This window comes from Lagenorhynchus albirostris, chromosome 19 (genome assembly GCF_949774975.1).
Source record: "Lagenorhynchus albirostris chromosome 19, mLagAlb1.1, whole genome shotgun sequence".
NCBI classification, from domain to species: domain Eukaryota; kingdom Metazoa; phylum Chordata; class Mammalia; order Artiodactyla; family Delphinidae; genus Lagenorhynchus; species Lagenorhynchus albirostris.
Genome location: NC_083113.1, coordinates 34,025,051 through 34,044,320, shown reverse-complemented (window position 1 = coordinate 34,044,320; position 19,270 = coordinate 34,025,051). Strand labels below are relative to the sequence as shown.

At 49.5% G+C, this 19,270-nt stretch overlaps 1 protein-coding gene across 10 annotated transcripts in view; it reads right to left on the bottom strand.

Annotated features, from left to right (window-relative positions):
• The window catches only part of NDRG4 (NDRG family member 4), a 105,798-nt gene that overhangs the window by 20,771 nt on the left and 65,757 nt on the right, over nucleotides 1-19,270 (bottom strand). For 9 of the 10 annotated variants that reach the window (XM_060132099.1, XM_060132097.1, XM_060132102.1 and 6 more), the window contains one exon: nucleotides 2,355-2,449. In XM_060132099.1, coding sequence (XP_059988082.1) covers nucleotides 2,355-2,426 — 72 coding nt within the window. In that variant the 5' untranslated portion in view covers nucleotides 2,427-2,449. Of the gene's footprint in view, nucleotides 1-2,354; nucleotides 2,450-13,170; nucleotides 13,318-19,270 lie in introns of those variants that run through there. The other variant, XM_060132098.1, reaches the window with a different exon arrangement.

Genomic DNA, 19,270 nt, shown 5'->3' with positions numbered 1-19,270 from the left:
GGGAAATCTATAATTAGGATACAAGGGTGCCTTACCAAGCCGAGGGCAGGACTCAGGAAGGGCTGGAACAAGTGAACGGAACACATCAGAAAGCCAGGAATGACACGATGTAGTTTACAAGGTTGTACAGAGCAAGGAGACCAGTGGGGAGGCTCCTTGAAGCAGAAGGAAGGCGGGTGGGGCTGCCGTGCCGAGGCGAAGAGTGGAAGAGAACATGCGAGGCCAAGGTGCCCTCAGCTTTCTGTGCCGCCCACAGATGCACACCCGTACCAGCGGGGAGCACCTGGGCAAGAGATGATGGGGGCTTGGAACAGGGAGGAAGTAGAATTAGAATCAAAAGTCTACCAAGTGTCCAGCTCACCAGCTGTTCCCCGACCATTCCTGGGGGTTGCCCTCAGGTAATCAGGTCTCATAAGTTAACTTGAGGTTCTGTTTTAAAAGTAAAACTGCACCCTAGGAATTCCCTGGTGGTCCAGTGGTTAGGACCCCGTGCTCACACTGCTGAGGGCCCAGGTTCAATCCCTGGTCGGGGGCGGGGGCGGGCGAAACTACGATCCCGCAAGTGGCGGGGCAAAAGAAAAAAAAAGAAGACTGTACCCTTCTCGGGGACAAGACTGCTGGCCTCATGTGGTTGGGCCCCTGGCACCTGGACAGCCACTCTGTCCCAACATGTGGAACTCAGCAGCTCTTGGGCTTATCTCCTTCTGGAGGGAGAATCTGGGAGGCTGGGGCAGAGCAAAGAAGGGTGTGCCGAGGATCCAGGGACTGGGCTCCTGGCTTCCCCACCTGTAAAGCGAGGGGGGCTGGGCGGCATAACCAGCAGGGACCTACAGCCGTGATGCCCCAGAATTCTATGAGCAATGGACCCATAGCTTTTCCCTGCAGGAGGGAAAGGGAAGCTGTGCTGGGTGTTACCACAAGAAAACGTAAGAATCCGCCTGCCAACGCAGGGGACACAGGTTCGAGCCCTGGTCCGGGAAGATCCCACATGCTGCGGAGCAACCAAGCCTGTGCGCCGCAACTACTGAGCCTGCGCTCTAGAGCCCGCGAGCCACAACTACTGAAGCTCTCGCGCCTAGAGCCCATGCTCCGCAACAAGAGAGGCCACCACAATGAGAAGCCCGAGCACCGCAATGAAGAGCAGCCCCTGCTCACCGCAACTAGAGAAAGCCTGCTCACATTAACGAAAACCCAACGGAGCCAAATAAATAAAATTAAGAACATTTTTTAAAAATGCTATTAAAAAAAAAGGAAAACGTGGGTAGAGCTAATTCTGAAATCTAACGCCTGGTGTTCAGACGAGGGCCCTTTGGGATAAAATAACAACCTCAGATGCCTTGATGCCACTGCTCCTGGAAACACTGCTGGTAATACTTTCCCTCATACCTCAGGGGCTTATGAGGAAAAAAGAGAGGCTGCAGACATGAAAGGCCCAGGTAGTTGGGGAAGCATCGTGACCCTACTGGAGGCAGCACTGCCCAGCGGGGACCCTCTTGGGGCTCAACAGCCGCCCACAACCAGGGGTTGAATACGGGCCTCATTCCCCGAGAGCTGTGTGACCCTGGCCAAGTGAGTTAACCTTTCTGTGCCTCGGTTTTCTCATCACTAAAATGGGAATAACTCTTCTACAGAGCCTCCCAGCCTCAAAGACAGCCAAAGCCACAGCGAGGTTGGCTGGGTTTTAGCTGCGTGGGCGTTCAGCCCACCAGGAACTCTCCCAAGGCGGGGACAAGGCTTCTCAGGGTGGCTCACGGGATGGAGGGCCATCTCCTAGCCATCAGCAAGACTATTTGCCGTGAGGTGGATGGACCTAGAGTCTGTCATACAGAGTCAAGTAAGTCAGAAAGAGAAAAACACCGTATGCTAACACATATATATGGAGTCTAAGAAAAAAAAAAAAGATCATGAAGAACCTAGGGGTAAGACGGGAATAAAGACACAGACCTACTAGAGAATGGACTTGAGGACACGGGGAGGGGAAAGGGTAAGCTGGGACAAAGTGAGAGAGTGGCATGGACATATATACACTACCAAACATAAAACAGAGAGCTAGTGGGAAGCAGCCGCATAGCACAGGGAGATCAGCTCCGTGCTTTGTGACCACCTAGAGGGTTGGGATAGGGAGGGTGTGAGGGAGGGAGACGCAAGAGGGAAGAGATATGGGAACATATGTATATGTATAACTGATTCACTTTGTTATAAAGCAGAAACTAACACACCATTGTAAAACAATTATACTCCAATAAAGATGTTAAAAAAAATAAAAGAAAATAGACTAAAGGGAAGGCGCGCGGTTTCCTTCTCGGTCACGAGGTGGCGCCCTCCGCCCTCAGGACCGCGAAGGGGCGACTCACCAGCTCAGTGGCGTCCTGGCCCCGGAGCAGTGGCTTCTCCTCGGGGAATCGCAGCTCCTGCAGGCCGGCCATGGTCCCGTCGTGGAGCAGGAGCCCTAGCGAGGGAAGGCGAGGACGAGGGTTGGGCCCTGCTGCGACAGGCACGCCTGGGCCCTGCTCGGACTCTCTTGGCGGGCGGAGGGGACAGCGCAAGCCCGGGCTGGGGCAGGGGCACCGGGGACCACACCGATCCCTCCATCCCCGGACCCCCGGTTCCCAAGCGCAGGCCCAGCGCGGCGCTTCACCCGGGCAGCAAGGCTCCGTCTGCAAGACTCGCCTGCTTGGCTCAGGGAAGGTCATTGTATTATTTGGTCTTAAAAGTTAAAACATGTTCCCTGCCTCCCCCAAAAGAAAAGGAAGAAAGAAGCAAGGGCGGGGGGGGGAAGAAAGGAAGGGAGGGAGGGAGGAAGGATGGAGGGAAGGAAGAAAGAAAAAGAGGAAAAGAAAAGCAAGGCGACACAATACAGGATGACCCTTGAATAAGTTCAAGTAAACTGCATTTATTAAGAAACAGAGGGACAAGTGTGGGGAAGCCAAACACAGGGTCGGAAGCGCCCTGTGGTCAGAAGTGGACAGTGGGCTCCGGGAGGACACAGAGGAAGAGAGCTGAGGGCTGTCCTGAGTGCCTAGAAGGACAGGCCTGGGTGAGGATGGCTCTGAGAGGGCAGAAGGGCGGGCCTGGCAGTGTGGCAGGCAGAGTGACATCGAAGGTGCTGGTCATGATGTACCACCAGCAGGGAGGGATGACACAGTGACCACTCAACCCACAGCCTCCAGGCAGAGGGGCCCAGACCCTAATGGCTGCGTGTTCGTGGGAGACCCCGGGCCTCCGAACCTCAGGAGAGGAAGGGGTCATATGTGCACGCGTGTGCTTGGAGGATCCAGTGGTGGGGGAAGGCAGACAGAGGGTGCCAGGACCCCACAATCTGTCTGTCTAGCCTGGCACTGCCATTCCTCACTTGGATTTCAGGATGGCACAAATCATAGTGCACCAAGAGAAACACTAGGCAAGGAGATGAGCTGGAAATTCACAGAAGAATTACAACTGGCCAGTAAATACACGGGACAATGTTCAAGCTCACCAGAAGTCAAAGACATCCTTTCTTTTTTTTTTTTGCCAATGGAATTGGCAACACTTGCAGTGCTGGCAAAGATGCACCCCAACTGGCATTTTTCTCACGCTGCTTGTGAGCGTATAAATCGGTACGTCTTTCTGGAGGGCAGTTTTACAGAATGAATTAAGATCATTTAAAAGGTTCTTACTCTTGGACTCAGCAATCTTCTCCCTGGGAGAAATTTCCTAAGGAAACCAGAGATGGCACCTAATGATTTATCTGTAAGAATGCTCACCACAGTGCCATTTATAATCCAAAAAAAAAAATCCAAAACAAGCTAAAAAAGCGAAATGTCCATAAGTAGGGCACTAGACAAACTATGGGTAAATAACTTGTAAAAGATTATTTAATAACATGGTAAAATGCCTGTGTTGTAATAGATTTTTTTAAAAAGCAGTTATAAAACATACAGTATTATCCAAATTATGAGAAATATGAATAGTTCCATAAAAAAGCCTGGGAGGCTTTTCACAAAGTTAACAGGCATTATCCCTGGGTGAAGGACTGAAAATTAGGGTCTACAGTCTGAAATCAGGAAAAAACAATATTTAGGAAAGACCGTTTGTAGATCACTAACAACTCTTTATTCTTGCAAAGCACTTCACATCTCCCAAGGTACACTTTCCTGCACTATTAGATTTCACCCTGATGGGAAGTGCGGCCTGACCTGGAAGGATGGAAGGATGACTTCCTATCCTTCCTCCCATCCTCCCTCCCACCCCTCTTCCCTTCCTTCCCAATTCTATTTTTAGTCTTTCTCAAGAGTGAAGCCCTCAGACTTTCCCTTCTGCCCTGAAAGGCTGACAGTCCCACTAGCTGGTTGGTCAGAAGATGCCCCCCCGCCCTGCCCACCCCTGCTCCTTTGGCTTCTCCCCGTGGAAGCCCTAGTGACTGGGGAGTCAGCGCAGTGGCTTCCTGGGACCCAAGGGCACATGGCCTTGGATGGAACCCATTGCTGTGGCAGGGAGGTCCTGAGACCAGGTCGTAGCTCCAGACCCTGCCTGGGCTTCCTTCCATCCTGTCAGAAGCAGGGAGCACCAGTCCTCCAGAATGCTAACATAGACGGCGCCTTGTAATCGCATGGGGTTCCCCTCCTGAGTCTAGTCTGGGTTGAGATGTACTGGGGCTGGGCTGGGAGCCGCTAGCCACTCAGGCCTCCTGGAAGGTTAATCCAGAGCCGTGCAGCCCCCCTGGGAAAGCCTTGTCCCCAGCATGAAAAGGCCAGGCAGGGAGGCCCCTGCCCACCCAGATACCCAGGTCCCTGCACCTTAGTGCCATGCTGGAGCTCTCAGTTCCCAGCGGCTTCTGGGGAAACCAGCTAACACAACGCAGACAGGCTGTATTTTTAGAAAGGCGTCCTCTCCCCTCTCCCCCATTTTCTCTTCCACCCTTTCTGACATGTGCACACTCATCCATCCATCCGGGTGGGGAGCTGCAAGAAGGGCCACCCTGGAAAACTCTTCTCCCATTAGGGCCTTTTTAGCCGCCAACCCCCCTGAATACTGAATTCAACTAAAAGCTTTGGCAGCACTGGGGTGTCCCCGCCCTCTCCCAGGCCTGTTATGAAACCACAGTGGAGACCATCCTCCCCAAGGACGGTTCTATTAAAAGGGCTGAGAGTGGGCAGCGCAGGGACAGATGGGCTGTGATGAGGGGGTGGCGGGGAAGGGGGCTGCAGAGAGAAACCTCATAATCCAGAGAACTGGAGATGTGTCAGCCCGTGGAAAACAGGGACAGCCCAGGGCCCAGCAGGTGATGTGGGGCTCGGGAACAGAGGCCGGAGGGGACATTCCCACAGGGTGGTGGCAGACGAGTTTCTTCCTAAGAAAGTTATGATTTTAAAAAAAGCAGCTAGATGATGTTACAAGAAAATGAGATTCCCATCAGATCAGTATATTGTATGCCTGAAACTTATACAATGTTATATGTCAACTGTATCTCAATAAAGCCGGAAAAAATTTTTCAGAAAAAGAGCGTGAATGTGTTTGTAAATATTCTGGCATCCCTTGGCCCTGAGAAGGTTTTTTTTTTTTTTTTGCGGTACACGGGCCTCTCACTGTTGTGGCCTTTCCCGTTGCGAAGCACAGGCTCCGGACGCACAGGCTCAGCGGCCATGGCTCACGGGCCCAGCCGCTCCGCGGCATGTGGGATCTTCCTGGACCGGGGCACGACACTGTGTCCCCTACATCGGCAGGCGGACTCTCAACCACTGCGCCACCTGGGAAGTCCCCTGAGAAGGTTTTTAAATGTGTTATTTACTTCTCTAATCATGACAATTGCTATAAAATAAAGTTCAGAAAAATCAAAAATAATAAATAAAAGAGAGCGTGAGATTCCTATCAACCGCCCACAAGGAAGCCTGAGTCAGGTTTGTCAGGAATCAGGGAGCAAAAGGCAAATGGGGTGCGAGATCCCGGGGGTCTGTGAAGCAACAGCAAGGGACCTTTTCACTTTGCCTTTTTTCCCCCTCTTGATCCCAGATTCTCTAAAGGCAACACAGAGTGTTAGAACCAAATGGGCCAGGGGTGAATTCCAGCCCTCAGCTTCTCGGTGGTCCAGCCTAGAGTCACTGGGATCTCTTCTGTATCACTCACTGCCTAGCTTTATTTTGGGCCGATCACTAAGAGGATTGCTTACCTGCAAAATGGGAGCAGTAGCCTTCCTCTGCCCACCTCAGAGAGCTTTGAGGTACAACAGAGACAACAGATAGAAACATGCTTTTTAAATGGAAGATTTCTGGACCCATTTGGATGGGACAAAAATAACATAAGTGACTGGGGTCCTCCTAACCTTCCTTTGCCTCCTTAAGACAACTCTGCAGTTTCTTTTGCTCTTGTCTCCTATTTAAGGAAGGGTTCATACCTGCTGGCAGGGAGGCTCCACTGATATTTCAATAAATGGACGGGAAAGGGATGAGGGAGAGAAAGCCCGGGCTCTTTGGCTGGGGGACAGAAAGGAGCTCCCGAGCAGCGTGAACGTGGGTGGATTCTTTATGGGGAACTGCATTGCTTTTCAATTACTTTTGGTTGCTGATTCGTGCTTCTTTAAACGTGATTCTATCCTGGGCCACGTGAACCCTCACACTTATTAGGGTTAAAACTATAAACAATTACTATGATCATTCCTGAGCCTTGTCAGTAAGTGCTTCAATTCAATCGATCAGTGGCAGTTACACAACCTATGGAATAAAGCAACTGTTGAGTGGGAGCGCGGCTCAGCAGTAGTAGGGGGCGTTTGGAAATACACGTGGGGATTTTGGGTTGTCTCAGCCACTGGGGGCTCCTACAGCATTTAGTACCCGGGAGTCAGAGGCGTGGAAGGTTGTGTGAGGACAGTGCTGCCCAGCCAAGCATCGCTCCCCACCCCAAAACACCCAGACCTGTCCCACCAAGAAATGCAAGAGCTGAAGGCGAAGGAAGGCCAGACATCAACAGGGTAAAGTTAGCACATGCAGGCGAACCAGACCTTGTGGGACAGGGAGAAACCAAACTGTAAAAGCGGAAGGGCTGTGGAATGGCTTTTTTTTTTTTAACCACAGGAGTGAGGGGGCCTCTTGGCAGGTCATGGTCAAGGTCTTGGTCCAAGATGCCCTGTGGATGGTGCACTCCTGAAAGTCCTGATTATAAGGTCCCGTTATTACAAGAAAAGCCGCAAGCAAATGGAACAGGGAGCAGAGCCAACCTGGCTTGGCCAGCTCTGCCCTGGGGGAGGGGTCTGCGCCACAGATTAAGAACGATGTCGCTAAGGGCAGGCAGACGACTCACGTTCAAGCCTGAGCACCTGAGGTCCTTCCACCCACACCACGCCAGCCCTGTGGTTTGAAAAGAAGCCCCAGAACTCAGGGACCCCAGAAATCAGAAACTCAACTTCCAACTGTGCTATGTAGAGGGTTTCGAGCCTCCGGGTAGCTGGCCCCTCATATCATTCTCTGTCCCGACCCTTACCTCAGAGGGTTGGGACAGCACAGTAGGTCCATTCTACCCACAGGAAGCACGTGCCTTTGTTCATGCCATTCCTTCTGCCTGAAATACCTTTCCCTATCACATCCCTACAACAACAACAATAATGACGAAAACGATTGTTAATATTTTCTGACACTTGATATGTTTTTGTTGAATGAGATGGAGTGAAGGAATGCTTCTTCACCCAGACTGCAAAGTATTAAACGACTGGTAACATTCAGGGTTGGTGAGCTTGTGGGGAAACAGCACATACTCTCACACACTGTTGGCTCAACTGCAGTGGGTTCACCTTCATCTGGAGGGCGGGTTGGTAGTTTGTAAAAATGCAAACATCTATCAACTTTGCAATTATATCTCTAGATATTTATCCTAAAGAAAAACACTAAGAGGCTGTGCACAGGGATGCTCACTGCAGCACTCTTTGGAACAGGAAAAAGCTGAAAACAACCCAAACAAATGTCAGGAGGATGGTTAAATAAACCATGGCACATCTACACCCCAGAGCACCATGCAGCTATTTAAAAATTAAGGCAGCTCCACTCAAACAGATAGGGAAAGCATTCTAAAATATGCAGTTAAGAGAAAAAGGAATGCCACAGAATAATAAGTATAAATAAATAAGCCCCATTTATGTAAAAAATACATGCACCAAACAGGTACATATATTTGCAAATTAAATCCTCAAATGAATCAGGGTAACAGTAATGCTCACCTCTGGAGAAGGACATGGGTTTGGGAGGGTCTAAAAGGAGACTTTATTCTACACAGCAGACATTATCAAACCTAAGATACCATCGCTCATAGCTGACACTAACATTTTATGTACCAAAAGAAGAGAAAAACACTGCCAATTAAATTAAGGCATAATACTGTCCTCTACCTTTTAACTTTTTATTTTGAAATAATTACAAATTTAGAAAAATCAAAGAAAAAACAAAGCACAGAAACTTCCCATATACCTTTCACTCAGCTTCCCCTAATGTCACCATGCTACGGAACCTTAATACAATTAAGAGAAACCAGGAAAGAAAATACTGATACAATATGGTGAAGTAATCTGCAGACCTGAGATGAATTTCACCAGTTTTCCCAATAGTCTCCCAGTCCAGGATGCCACATTGCACAGAGTTGTCATGCAGTCTCTTCCAATCAGGGACAGTGCCTCAGTCTGTCTTTTATGATGTTGACACTTGAAAAATACTGATTAGTTAAATCTGTAGAATGTCCCTCAGTTTGGGTTTGTCTGTTGTTTTCTGATGATTAGACCAAGGTGATGCATTTTTAGTAAGAACACAGCAGAAGAGATGTGCCCTTGTCATTGTACCATTTTATGGGTTACAAGATGTCAATCTGTTTTATTATTGGGGATGTTAAGCTTGATCACCCGATTGAGGTGGTGTCTGCCACGCTTCTCCAGTATAAAGTTACTATTTTTCCCTTTGTAATTAGTACGTATCTTGTGGGAAGATACTCTGAGACTATGCAGACATCCTGTTTCTCATCATACTTTCGTGCACTAATTTTAGCAACCATGGATGATGCTTGCCTACAGTTATTACTGTGGTATTTGCTTAACGATAATTTTCTATTTCCATCATCTCTTCTACATTAACTGGAATTCTCCTCGAAGAAAAAGAGCTGTCTTTTCTTCTCCATCTACTTATTTATTCAATTACTTATTTTATTCTATGGGTTATAATCAATCTCTATTATTACTTTATTGCTCTGATTGTCCCAGATTTGGCCATTGGGAGTTCCTTCAAGCTGGCTCTTGGGTCCTTTCACCACGCGCCCATCATTTTTTTGAGTTGTTTCTAATTTTCTAGCCCTATATGATGTTCCAAACTCACCTTGCATTTTTTCTGCCTCAATCACTCACACACACACACACACACACACATTCTATATCTATGTATCTGTATATCTATTAAAAGTCTGGAATTTATACTGATACCTCTAATTCCAATTCAACACCTCTCAGTTTATTCTAACTTCCCCCCTTTCTTTAATTGTAATTGTTTTTCTTCCACAATGAGAAACCTGGTTCTCATTATCCCCAATATTTTTATTTGTTCACTCCTAGTATACACACAAAGTAATTTCAGAACTGCTACTCACATGATGAGTTCTTACTATTCAGAACTTTGGGGACTTACTTTATTTTTTTAATATTTTATTCTTTTAGACTTAGGCCCAAAATTTAAAAAAAATATTTATTTATTTATTCAGCTGTGCTGGGTCTTAGTTGCAGCACGCGGGATCTTCGTCTGTGCAGGATCTTTTAGTTGCAGCATGTGGCATCTTTTAGCTGCGGCATGCGGGGTCTTTAGTTGCAGCATGTGGGGTCTTTAGTTGCGGCATGTGGGATCTAGTTTCCTGACGAGGGATCGAACCTGGGCCCCCTGCATTGGGAGTGCAGAGTCTTAGCCACTGGACCACCAGGGAAGTCCCAGACCCAAATTTTTAAAAGCATCTAGCACTCTTGTAAATTCTTTTTTGTTTTTAATTGAAGTATAGTTGCTTACAACACTTGTAAATTCTTAAAAAGGAAAATACAAGTGAAATAAACTGTGTTGGGTCTTCCTAAAACTTCTTCACATTCAAGGTCCAGTGCCTCCGAATCACTCCGTCTTGAAGTTGTTGCTGGCTATGCTTTTCCATGAAGTCCCAGCTCCTCTGACATTAAGATCATCTGTGGTGCAGCATTTCCCAAGAGTGCTCCACTACTGATTCCAGGATTTCTCTCCAAGCAGCAAATTTTGGTGTACATGTGATGGCAAGGACAGTAGTCCTGGTGCCCAACTTACCAACAGAGACTGTATTTTAGAGATGTTATGAAAAAAAAGGTGCATCTTAGAGTTGCCATAACATAGCTCTTTTTTTTTTTTTTTTTTTTTTGCGGTACGCGGGCCTCTCACTCTTGGGGCCCCTCCTGTTGCGGAGCACAGGCTCCAGACGCACAGGTTCAGCGGCCATGGCCCACGGGCCCAGCCGCTCCGCGGCACGTAGGATCTTCCCAGACCGGGGCACGAACCCATGTCCCCTGCATCGGCAGGCGGACTCTCAACCACTGCGCCACCAGGGAAGCCCAACATAGCTCTTTTATAAAACTTTCTTCTGTTGAGGTACAGCAGCAATGTGTGAACTCTGTTTCTGTACACACGTGGTTCCAGGTATTAAATGCAGACATAGGGGCTTCCCTGGTGGCACAGTGGTTGAGAGTCCGCCTGCCGATGTAGGGGACACGGGTTCGTGCCCCGGTCCGGGAAGATCCCACGTGCCGCGGAGCGGCTGGGCCCGTGGGCCATGGCCGCTGAGCCTGTGCGTCAGGTGCCTGTGCTCCGCAATGGGAGAGGCCACAGCAGTGAGAGGCCCGCGTACCGCCAAAAAAAAAAAAAAAATTGCTATAAATGCAGACATAATAAGCTTCCAATCCCCAGACCAAGGGCAAGGGCAGACAGAACTGGAATCCCAACAACACACTCCATGTGAGCAGCTTCTGTACGGAGCCAGTAAAAAGTCCTACTGGGGCAGAGACTGTTAATTGTCCCCCAGTACCTGTTCTCTTCTTCTTCTTAATAGATTCCCAAATTTTAGACAAGCAGGTAGACAATGGGAACAAAGCCTATTTATGACCATGTGACAGCAATCAGCCAGTTAGATGTAAGTGGAAGCATGTGACTTTGGGGTAGTGCTCTTAAAGGGAGGAGACATGTCATTCTTCAACCTTTCCTTCCTCCTGCTGGCTGGAATATAGATGTGATGGTGGGAGCTTGACAGCCATCTTGGACCCTGAGGCTGGATACTAAAGGTGGCAGAGTGGCAATATAGAAGTCTAGGTTCCTGAGAATCATGAAGTCATAATTCTGGATGGCCTATCTCTAGACTCTGCTTATGAAAGAGGGAAACACACTTTTATCTTGTTTAATCTATTTTTTAATTGAGGTATAGTTGATTTATAATATTGTGTTAGTTTTAGGTTTGAGCAAAGTGATTCAGTTTTATATATATATATATATATATATATATATATTTCAGATTCTTTTCCCATATAGGTCATTACAGAGTATTGAGTAGAATACCCTGTGCTATACAGTAGGTCCTTGTTTATCTATTTTATATATAATAGCACGTATCTATACTTTGTGTATCCCAAACTCCTATTTTATCCCTCCCCCCACTTCCCCCTTTGGTAACCATAAGTTTGTTTTCTATGTCTGTGAGTCCGTTTCTGTTTTGTTGTTGAATCTATTATTATCGTGGGTTTTCTGTCACATGTCATTGAAGCTAATCTAAACTTGGGACAATTTTCTTGGAGACCCAGCCTAACATGCTAAAGGAACTCAAAGAAAAGGAACAGGACGGGGCTTGCCCAAGGGGACACAGGGAAATTCTAGGGCTGATCCAGAGCCTACAGCCTCCTCTCTGCATTGAACAGCATCCTCGCTTCAGGGAGTGCACCAGCCCCTTCCAGCACACAGTAACTGCATCAACACGAGTAACTAGGACCCACATCCAAAAGTTAAAAAGCTCAGTTTGGCACTTTCGGCCACAAATTCTCAAGTTTCTTTAACACAGGTGCCTCAGTTCAGTCCTGTATCTTTGCCTAATTTGGCAAATGTTCCAGAAACAAAGATACGCTTGTCCTGGATCTTTGCGCCAGATTCAAAGGGGTAAGCCGAGGCAACAAGCCTCCTCCAGCTCGGAGGTCTGCAACGTGGTCTGCAGGAGAGAGAGAGGCCGAAGGGGCAGCTTTCTCACTGGCTATTTCTCTCCTGGAAAGCCCCCTTTCCCTCTGAATTGCCTCACGCACTCGTGTTCTGAAGAACGGCACACTCACCTGGCAGAGGAGCGCCCACTCCAAGCAACTCCCAGGGTCTTCCTGCCTCACATATGATGTCTGCAGAAGGGGGGCCCTGCTCAACCCCAGGCCATTTCTTCTCATAACAGCACCTGGTTGTGGAAATGGCACCCCTGCCCCATCCTCAGTCCATGCGGTACAGGGATGACCACACCCCCAGGGGCGGCCAGGGGCGGCCAAGTGCCCCAGGCCTAAGTCCTTCCTTCCTTCCTTCCTTCATTCATTCATTCACTCACCAGATATTGATTGAGCAGCTACTATGTGTCAAGCACTATTCTAGGCACCAGAGATAAAAGGTTGATCATTACAGACAAAAAGTCCTACCTTTGTGGAACTTTCAGGGGAAGGGGTAGGCAAACAATCAACAAATCTAAGTAAATATACAGTGTGTCAGACATGCCAGGTGCATGCAAGGAAGCAATGTCACAGAAAGGGAAAGAGCATGGGGCTGGGGGCTGCGATCTGAAACAGGGTGTGAGAGCAGGCCTCACTGAGAAGGTGACCAGAGCAAGGACGTGGAGGAGGTGAGGGAGGGGCCCTTGTGGATGCCTGGAAGAGCGCTCAGGGCAGAGGGAATAGCAAGCGCTAAGGCTGTGAGGCAGGGGTTTGCCTGGCGTGTTCAGGTGGATGTGAGGAAGCCAGCGTGGCTGGAGCAGAGTGAGTTGGGGGAGACAAGGAGGAATGAGGCCCAAGAGGGAAGAGCAGAGGCATCAGATCACGTTTCGTCTAAAAGGTTGTTAGAAAAACTCCGGCTTTTCCTGCGTGAGATGCCTTGGAGGGTTTTGAGCAGTGGGATGATGTGATAGGATTTCCTTCCATGTTCTATGTGTAGAACAGACCTAGGGGGTGAGGGTGGAAACAGGGAGACCAGTCACTGTATTAATCCGGGAGAGAGATGCTGACGGCCGTTGTGGAGGTGTTGAGAAGTCCTCAGGTTCTGGGTATGTTCTGAGGGTAGCTCCAGGGGGGAGCTGCGGATGGATCAGCTGTGGGGTATGAGAGAGAGAAGAGTCAAGGGTGATTTGGTTTTGTCCTGGGCCACTGGAGGGAGAGAGCTGCCATTTATGAGTCCGGAAGACCTTGGTAAAAAGAGGTGGGGGGAAAGCCCAGGCGGTTGGCTTAGACCTGAGTCAGGTGGGGCTGCAAATGGCAGGTTATAAGAGTCTGCACTTCAGGGGAGAGTCTGGGACTGGAGACGTCACCACACAGACGATGTCTGGACGCATGAGACTAGATGAGGTCAGTTAGGGAGTGAGTGAGGACAGAGAAGCGGTCCCAGGATGAGCCCTAGAGAAAGGAGATGAGGAGAAAGCAGTAGAGAGTGTGCAGGAACAGCTGGAGAGGTAGGAGCGGGGTGCGGCAACCAAGTGGACACACTACATGTGGTTTCAGAGACAGTTCAGGGAGAGGTGTGGGTTCCAATCAGGGCAAGGCCTTTGCTGGAATATTTGAGAAGCTCTTTGCTGGGGTTATCAGGAGGATGGTATGTGAGTCAGCAGCCATTTTGCCACCACGAGGAAGGGACTGACTTGGGGCCGAACCAACCCAAAGAATGGAACTGATAGGAGTGGGGGAGAGAGAGAAACAGAGCCTGATGGCCTTCAGTGGCCGTAGGTCCACTGTGCTGCATAGACACCCTAGTCTCCCTTCTTTGTGTCAGACTAAGTTCAGTTCCTGTCACTTGCAAGGTCTTTTCACCAGACCTAACACAACATCTAAGGTCTTTTCACCTGCATGGTCCAGAGGGGCCAAGCAAAGCCCAGCACCCACCCACCTGTCTGGCAGTCACACAGGGTAGCCAGGCCTGGGCGTGGGGTCAGAGGGCTCATGGGCTTGGAGGCAGGGCTTCCCTACCACACTTGAATGGCAACACCACGGTCCACCCTGGCAGTTCAGGCCTTTTCCAACCCAGGCACTTCCATCAGGTGAATCCGAAGATGCAATGGTAAAAAGGAGCCCCAGAACATTCTGCGGCCTGTGGTCCTCCTGGGTGACCACTTCAGATTGCAGGGGACCTCCAGGCCACCGCTGACCACTGTCCCTCTCTGCCCTGTCCCAGGATGCTGGGTTCACATATGATGTCTGTCTCCAAAGCAAACACTCTGGAGCTGGCAAGGGCTCTGGGCGCAGTGGGCTTAGAACACTCACTTGATGGACGAGGAGCAGGGGTACGCTCGGGTGGGACAGGCCAGGATTCCCACTTGCCCAGGACCGGAGCATCTCCAGGCACACAGTGCCTCCATGCACTGCCCCCAACACGTGAACTGAAAACACATCTCAGTCCTCAGAGGTATTGGTTACGGGGCTTAAGACGTATGGCCATTCTGGTTGGAGCACACCTTTCATCTGTGGTTTGGAGTTTAAAGCACCTGAGGATTAAGGAAAGGGGAAGGGCGTGCCATGAAAGCTTTTCTGTTATGACACAGAGACTAGGTTTGTGGCAGGCGAGCAGAAGCTCACATCCTACCAATGCTTGGGTGGGTGATGCTCTCGTGCTTACAAAACAGTGTCATGATGATCTCCCCGGCTGATCCTCGGAACTATCCTGTGGGCTCAGCCCAAGGTCAAACAGCCAGGGCCTGATCAGAAGCAGGTTGCCAGACCCCAAGCCTACGGCCACGGGGCCAGCCTCTGCGGTGGCTGAGGCACCGGGTCAGATCTGCAGGCACCCCAGCACTGGCTTCCTGGCGCTGCTCTAACCAATCACCACAGCCTTGGTGGCTTCAAACAAGACGTGTCTAATGTCTTACACTTCCGGAGGTCAGAAGCCCAAATCAGTGGCCCTGAGCTGAAATCAAGGCATTGGCAGGACCACTCTCCCTCTGGAGGTTCTGGGGGAGGATGTGTTCTCCCACCTTTTCCAGCTTCTAGAGCTGTGTTCCTTGCATTCCTTGACTCGTGCCCCCTTCCTCCATCTACAAGGCCAGCAGTGGGAGCAAGTGAAGCACCTTGCTGCAGACGTCACATTACCTTCTTCTTCTGTGGCCTGTGGCTGCATCTCCCTCTGGCTCCCATTACAGGAACACATGTGGTTGCATTTAGGGCTCACCTGGAAAATCCACAATAATCTCCCCCTCTCCAGATCCTTAACTTAAGGACAACTGCAAAGTCTCTGTTGTCATATAAAGTAACGTTCACAGGTTCTAGGAATTAGGATCTGAGTATGTTTGGGGGCCATAATTCAGCCTAGCACGCCTGTACACACACACACGCACACCCCACGACCCTGCAGCCCCATCTGCGTTACTCACTTTGTCTGTATCCTCTTCCCTATAAACATGGAAAGCCAACTTCAATACCCATGGTGAATGACTCTTCCTCTCTCGAGTTTTCCAAGAACACACCCTCCCAACAACCCCGGAATTCAGCTCTCCTTCAGAATTCCTGTAGGAATTCTGGTTTCATCCGAACCCCAGCACTTAGCACTCTCCCCTGTACATTTGTTCATTTTTCATTTTTAAAAATAGAACTTGAATTTCACGCAATACACATTCACTGAGAAAAGTCAGAGAAGCAAAAGAGCAAAAAGAAATAAAAAATCACATACAATCCTAGTAACCAGAGGAAAACACTGTTAACATTTTTGCTTATCTCCTTTCATTTTCAGTGCTAATAATCTATACACTGAAAAAAAGGTTTTTGCTTTTTTAAACTGAAACGTATTTTGGACTCTGGAGCCAGATAACCTGGTGCAAATTTCAGCCAGTTACTTGCCATCTGTGTGACCTTAAGCAAGTTACTTAACCTGTGCTTCAGTTTCCTCATCTGTTAAAGGGAGGAAATAACGGCACATACCTCATAGGGTTGTTATTATGATGAGTTAACATACAGAAAGTGCTTAGGACTGTGCCCAGCACATGACAAATGCCATGTTGTGAGCTATCATCACGTTATTACATGTATATAAGGAGACATCTGTTCAGGTGGGTAAATAACTTTTGGTAGCATAATTCACAGCTGCCTGGGGTTCCCTGGTTTGAATGCATTCCTATTTATTTAACCTCCCCTACTGTTGGGCATTTAGGTTGTTTCCCGTTTTTTTCTTCTCTTCTATGAACAACTATGGGATAACATCCTTGAACAAACACCTCTGAACACATCTTTATTTTTTCCTAAAAATTCAACTGCTGAGTCACAGATGATACATATTTTTAAGCTTCTGATACATCACTGCCAACTTGCCCTTCATAGAAGTTGCACCAGCGGAACAGCTTGCCCATCTCCCCACGCCCCGCTTAATGAACTGCTCCCTTCTCCCCTCTTCCTGCAGGCCACGTGTCCCCTCACACCTATCTCTCGCAGTGCCCCAGCGAAGCAGTGAAGTTTACTAAAATGGATGAACGGGACATGAGGATTCAGGGTCCTATTTTCAGCCTCCTGGGGTAAATCAATGCCTCCGTTTCCCCCACATATAAATATATGGGTCAACACACCTGCCAACAATCAAACACTATTTAAATACACATTCCATGCATTAAAATGATACCCAAATTCCAGACTGAACTGGCAAAAGGCTTGCTTTCTAATCACACATCAAGTATATTTTTTAAAATTTCCAACATCTAATACTGAGGCTCCCAAGGGACTATTTCAGAGCCCTCAATCTGCCATTTTAGATCTCTGACTCTGAACCATCTTGGAGACAGACCATTGGAGTATAAATGCACAGAACCATCACCTTTCTACTTGCAAACAGACGAATGTCCCACTTTTCCCCATCTCACGAAGAAATAAAAAAAGGCACCGAGAGTCTGCCCTCTGGGGACTCTACAGGGAGCTTGTGTGTGGGCAGGACAGAGTTCCGGGCTCCTTCTCACCACGCTCACGAGGAAGGGCCTTTATTCCCATTTATTGATAAGGAGACTGAGGCTGAGAGAAATTAAGAATTTGCTCGGGAGCTGACAAGTGGAGAGGAAACCCTGAAATTCACATCCTCTGATTCCCAAATCCCTGCCCTCCCTACACCGGAAAACCCTGTAAAGGTGTCTGGAATTCTAAGTGCCGGCCGCCTAAGCATCGCTCACCTGTGAAGGAACAGCCCCTTCTTCCCTCTGGAACAAAAAGACATGTTCGGGCTGCGTGTGACAACTCATGGGCATCCTTCTAGCCGAGTGAGGGGTACCTGGCTTTGCCCACCTGGTGTCAGAGCTGTGGATGTCCGGCCAGCAGGGCCCAACCCCAGATGTCGTGCCTCACCTTGTCCCAGGTGACGGGAACCTGAGGCCAAAGCAGGGTCCCCCAGAGGCACATCTCAGGGAGGCCTGGATTGTGTGGAGAACCCAGAGGAGGAACTGGAGCTTTCCTGAGGAAGGGAATCTGATGACTGGAGCACAGGGGGAGGGGAGGAGACTCCAGGACCCAGAGAAGGTAGCTCGGGGACAACAGCCCTACACCTGCCATTTGCTGCCTGCCTGCCAGATGTTGCTCTCAACGTTTTACATGCATACAGTCTCACACCTGTATGGGAGGTACCACAACGAACCTATTTCACAGATGAGGAAAGTGAAATGTAGAGCAGCTGTGAGACTGGCCCGGAGCCAGGCAATTAGAAACGCATGGGGGGGACTTTCCTGGTGGTCCAGTGGTTAAGACTCTGTGCTTCCAGTGCACAGGGTGTGGGTCCGGGAACTAAAATCCCACATGCTGTGTGGAGAAGGAAGGAAGGAAGGCAGGCGGGAAGGCGAACACGAAAGATTAAAAAAAAATAAAAAAGAAATGCATGGGATGGCTCAGGGCTCAGGACTCAGGTTTGAAACCCAGCTCCACCTCTTCTCAGCCGCAGGACGTGAGGCAGAGACTGACCTCATTGGTAAATGATCATGATGATAAAATGGGAGAATGTGAAAACTATAAACAGCTAAATAAACATGAGTTTAACAAAAGGTTCAGTGAAATAATTTCCTAATGCTGGTGTGGGGCAAGGAGTTGGAGACCTCTAAGAAATCATCCTGGAGACGCTGCTGAGCCTGGACTCAGTCAACAACTACTGAGCACTGGCTGTATGCCACCACAATAAACCGGCCCCCACCTTGTGACCTGCCCATCATCCAACAGAGGAGACGGCTCAAAATCTCACAGATGCACGTGACACGGGTAAAGTGGGTGGAGATAGATCCAAACTTCCTCGTGGCCAACCAGCCAGCACAGCTGGACCCCTCCGTCACAGGGACGGCCAAGACCAGGAACCTGAGGGGAGACGAAGCCCACGAGGCGCCCACCAGGGCCAGGCCCCATCCGGGTGTGCCACCTGTACTATCTCAGTGAGCCTCACGCCAGCTCTCGGAGGGAGGGGTCAACATTTCCATCTCTAAGATGAGAAAACTGAAGTCAGGGAGGTTAAGCAGCTTATCTGAAATCACAGGCTGGCCAGAACCGGGGCTGGGATTTGAACCCAGATCAGTGGGACGAGGAAGAGGATGGGAGGCAGCTGGAGAAAGAGGGAAGGCTAGAAAAACCACTGTGGCGCGGCTGGCAGGGATGCCTGTCTCCCAGGGCCTGGTGAGAGGTGCAATGCGAGTCCAAGACTGATGATAGTGACCGACGGAGTCCTGTTCCAGACTGGCCAGGGGTCTAGAGAGCCTGTGAGAACCGGGCACGTCTGTCTGATGAGGGAGGAGGGGCCCTGAACCATGAACCCAAAAGACGAGGGTACACTGTATTGGGACCCCAAAGCCTGGACCCCCGTTGCAGCCCTCACGCATGTCTCCCACGAACACTCCTCCTCCAGGCCCTTCTGGGGCTGGAAGAGGAGAAGGGGAAGGATCTAGGAGTTCTGTCCTGCATGCAGGGCTCTAAAAACCCACGGGGTGGTGCAAACTTTCCCTTGCGGCGGGGGGGGATTAACAAGTTCAGCCGCTGCTGTGGTTCCCTTTGGAGTCAGGAGGACTGGCCCGCCTCAGGTGAGCTCTACAAGGCAAGCTGGCAAGGGACTGGGGTGGG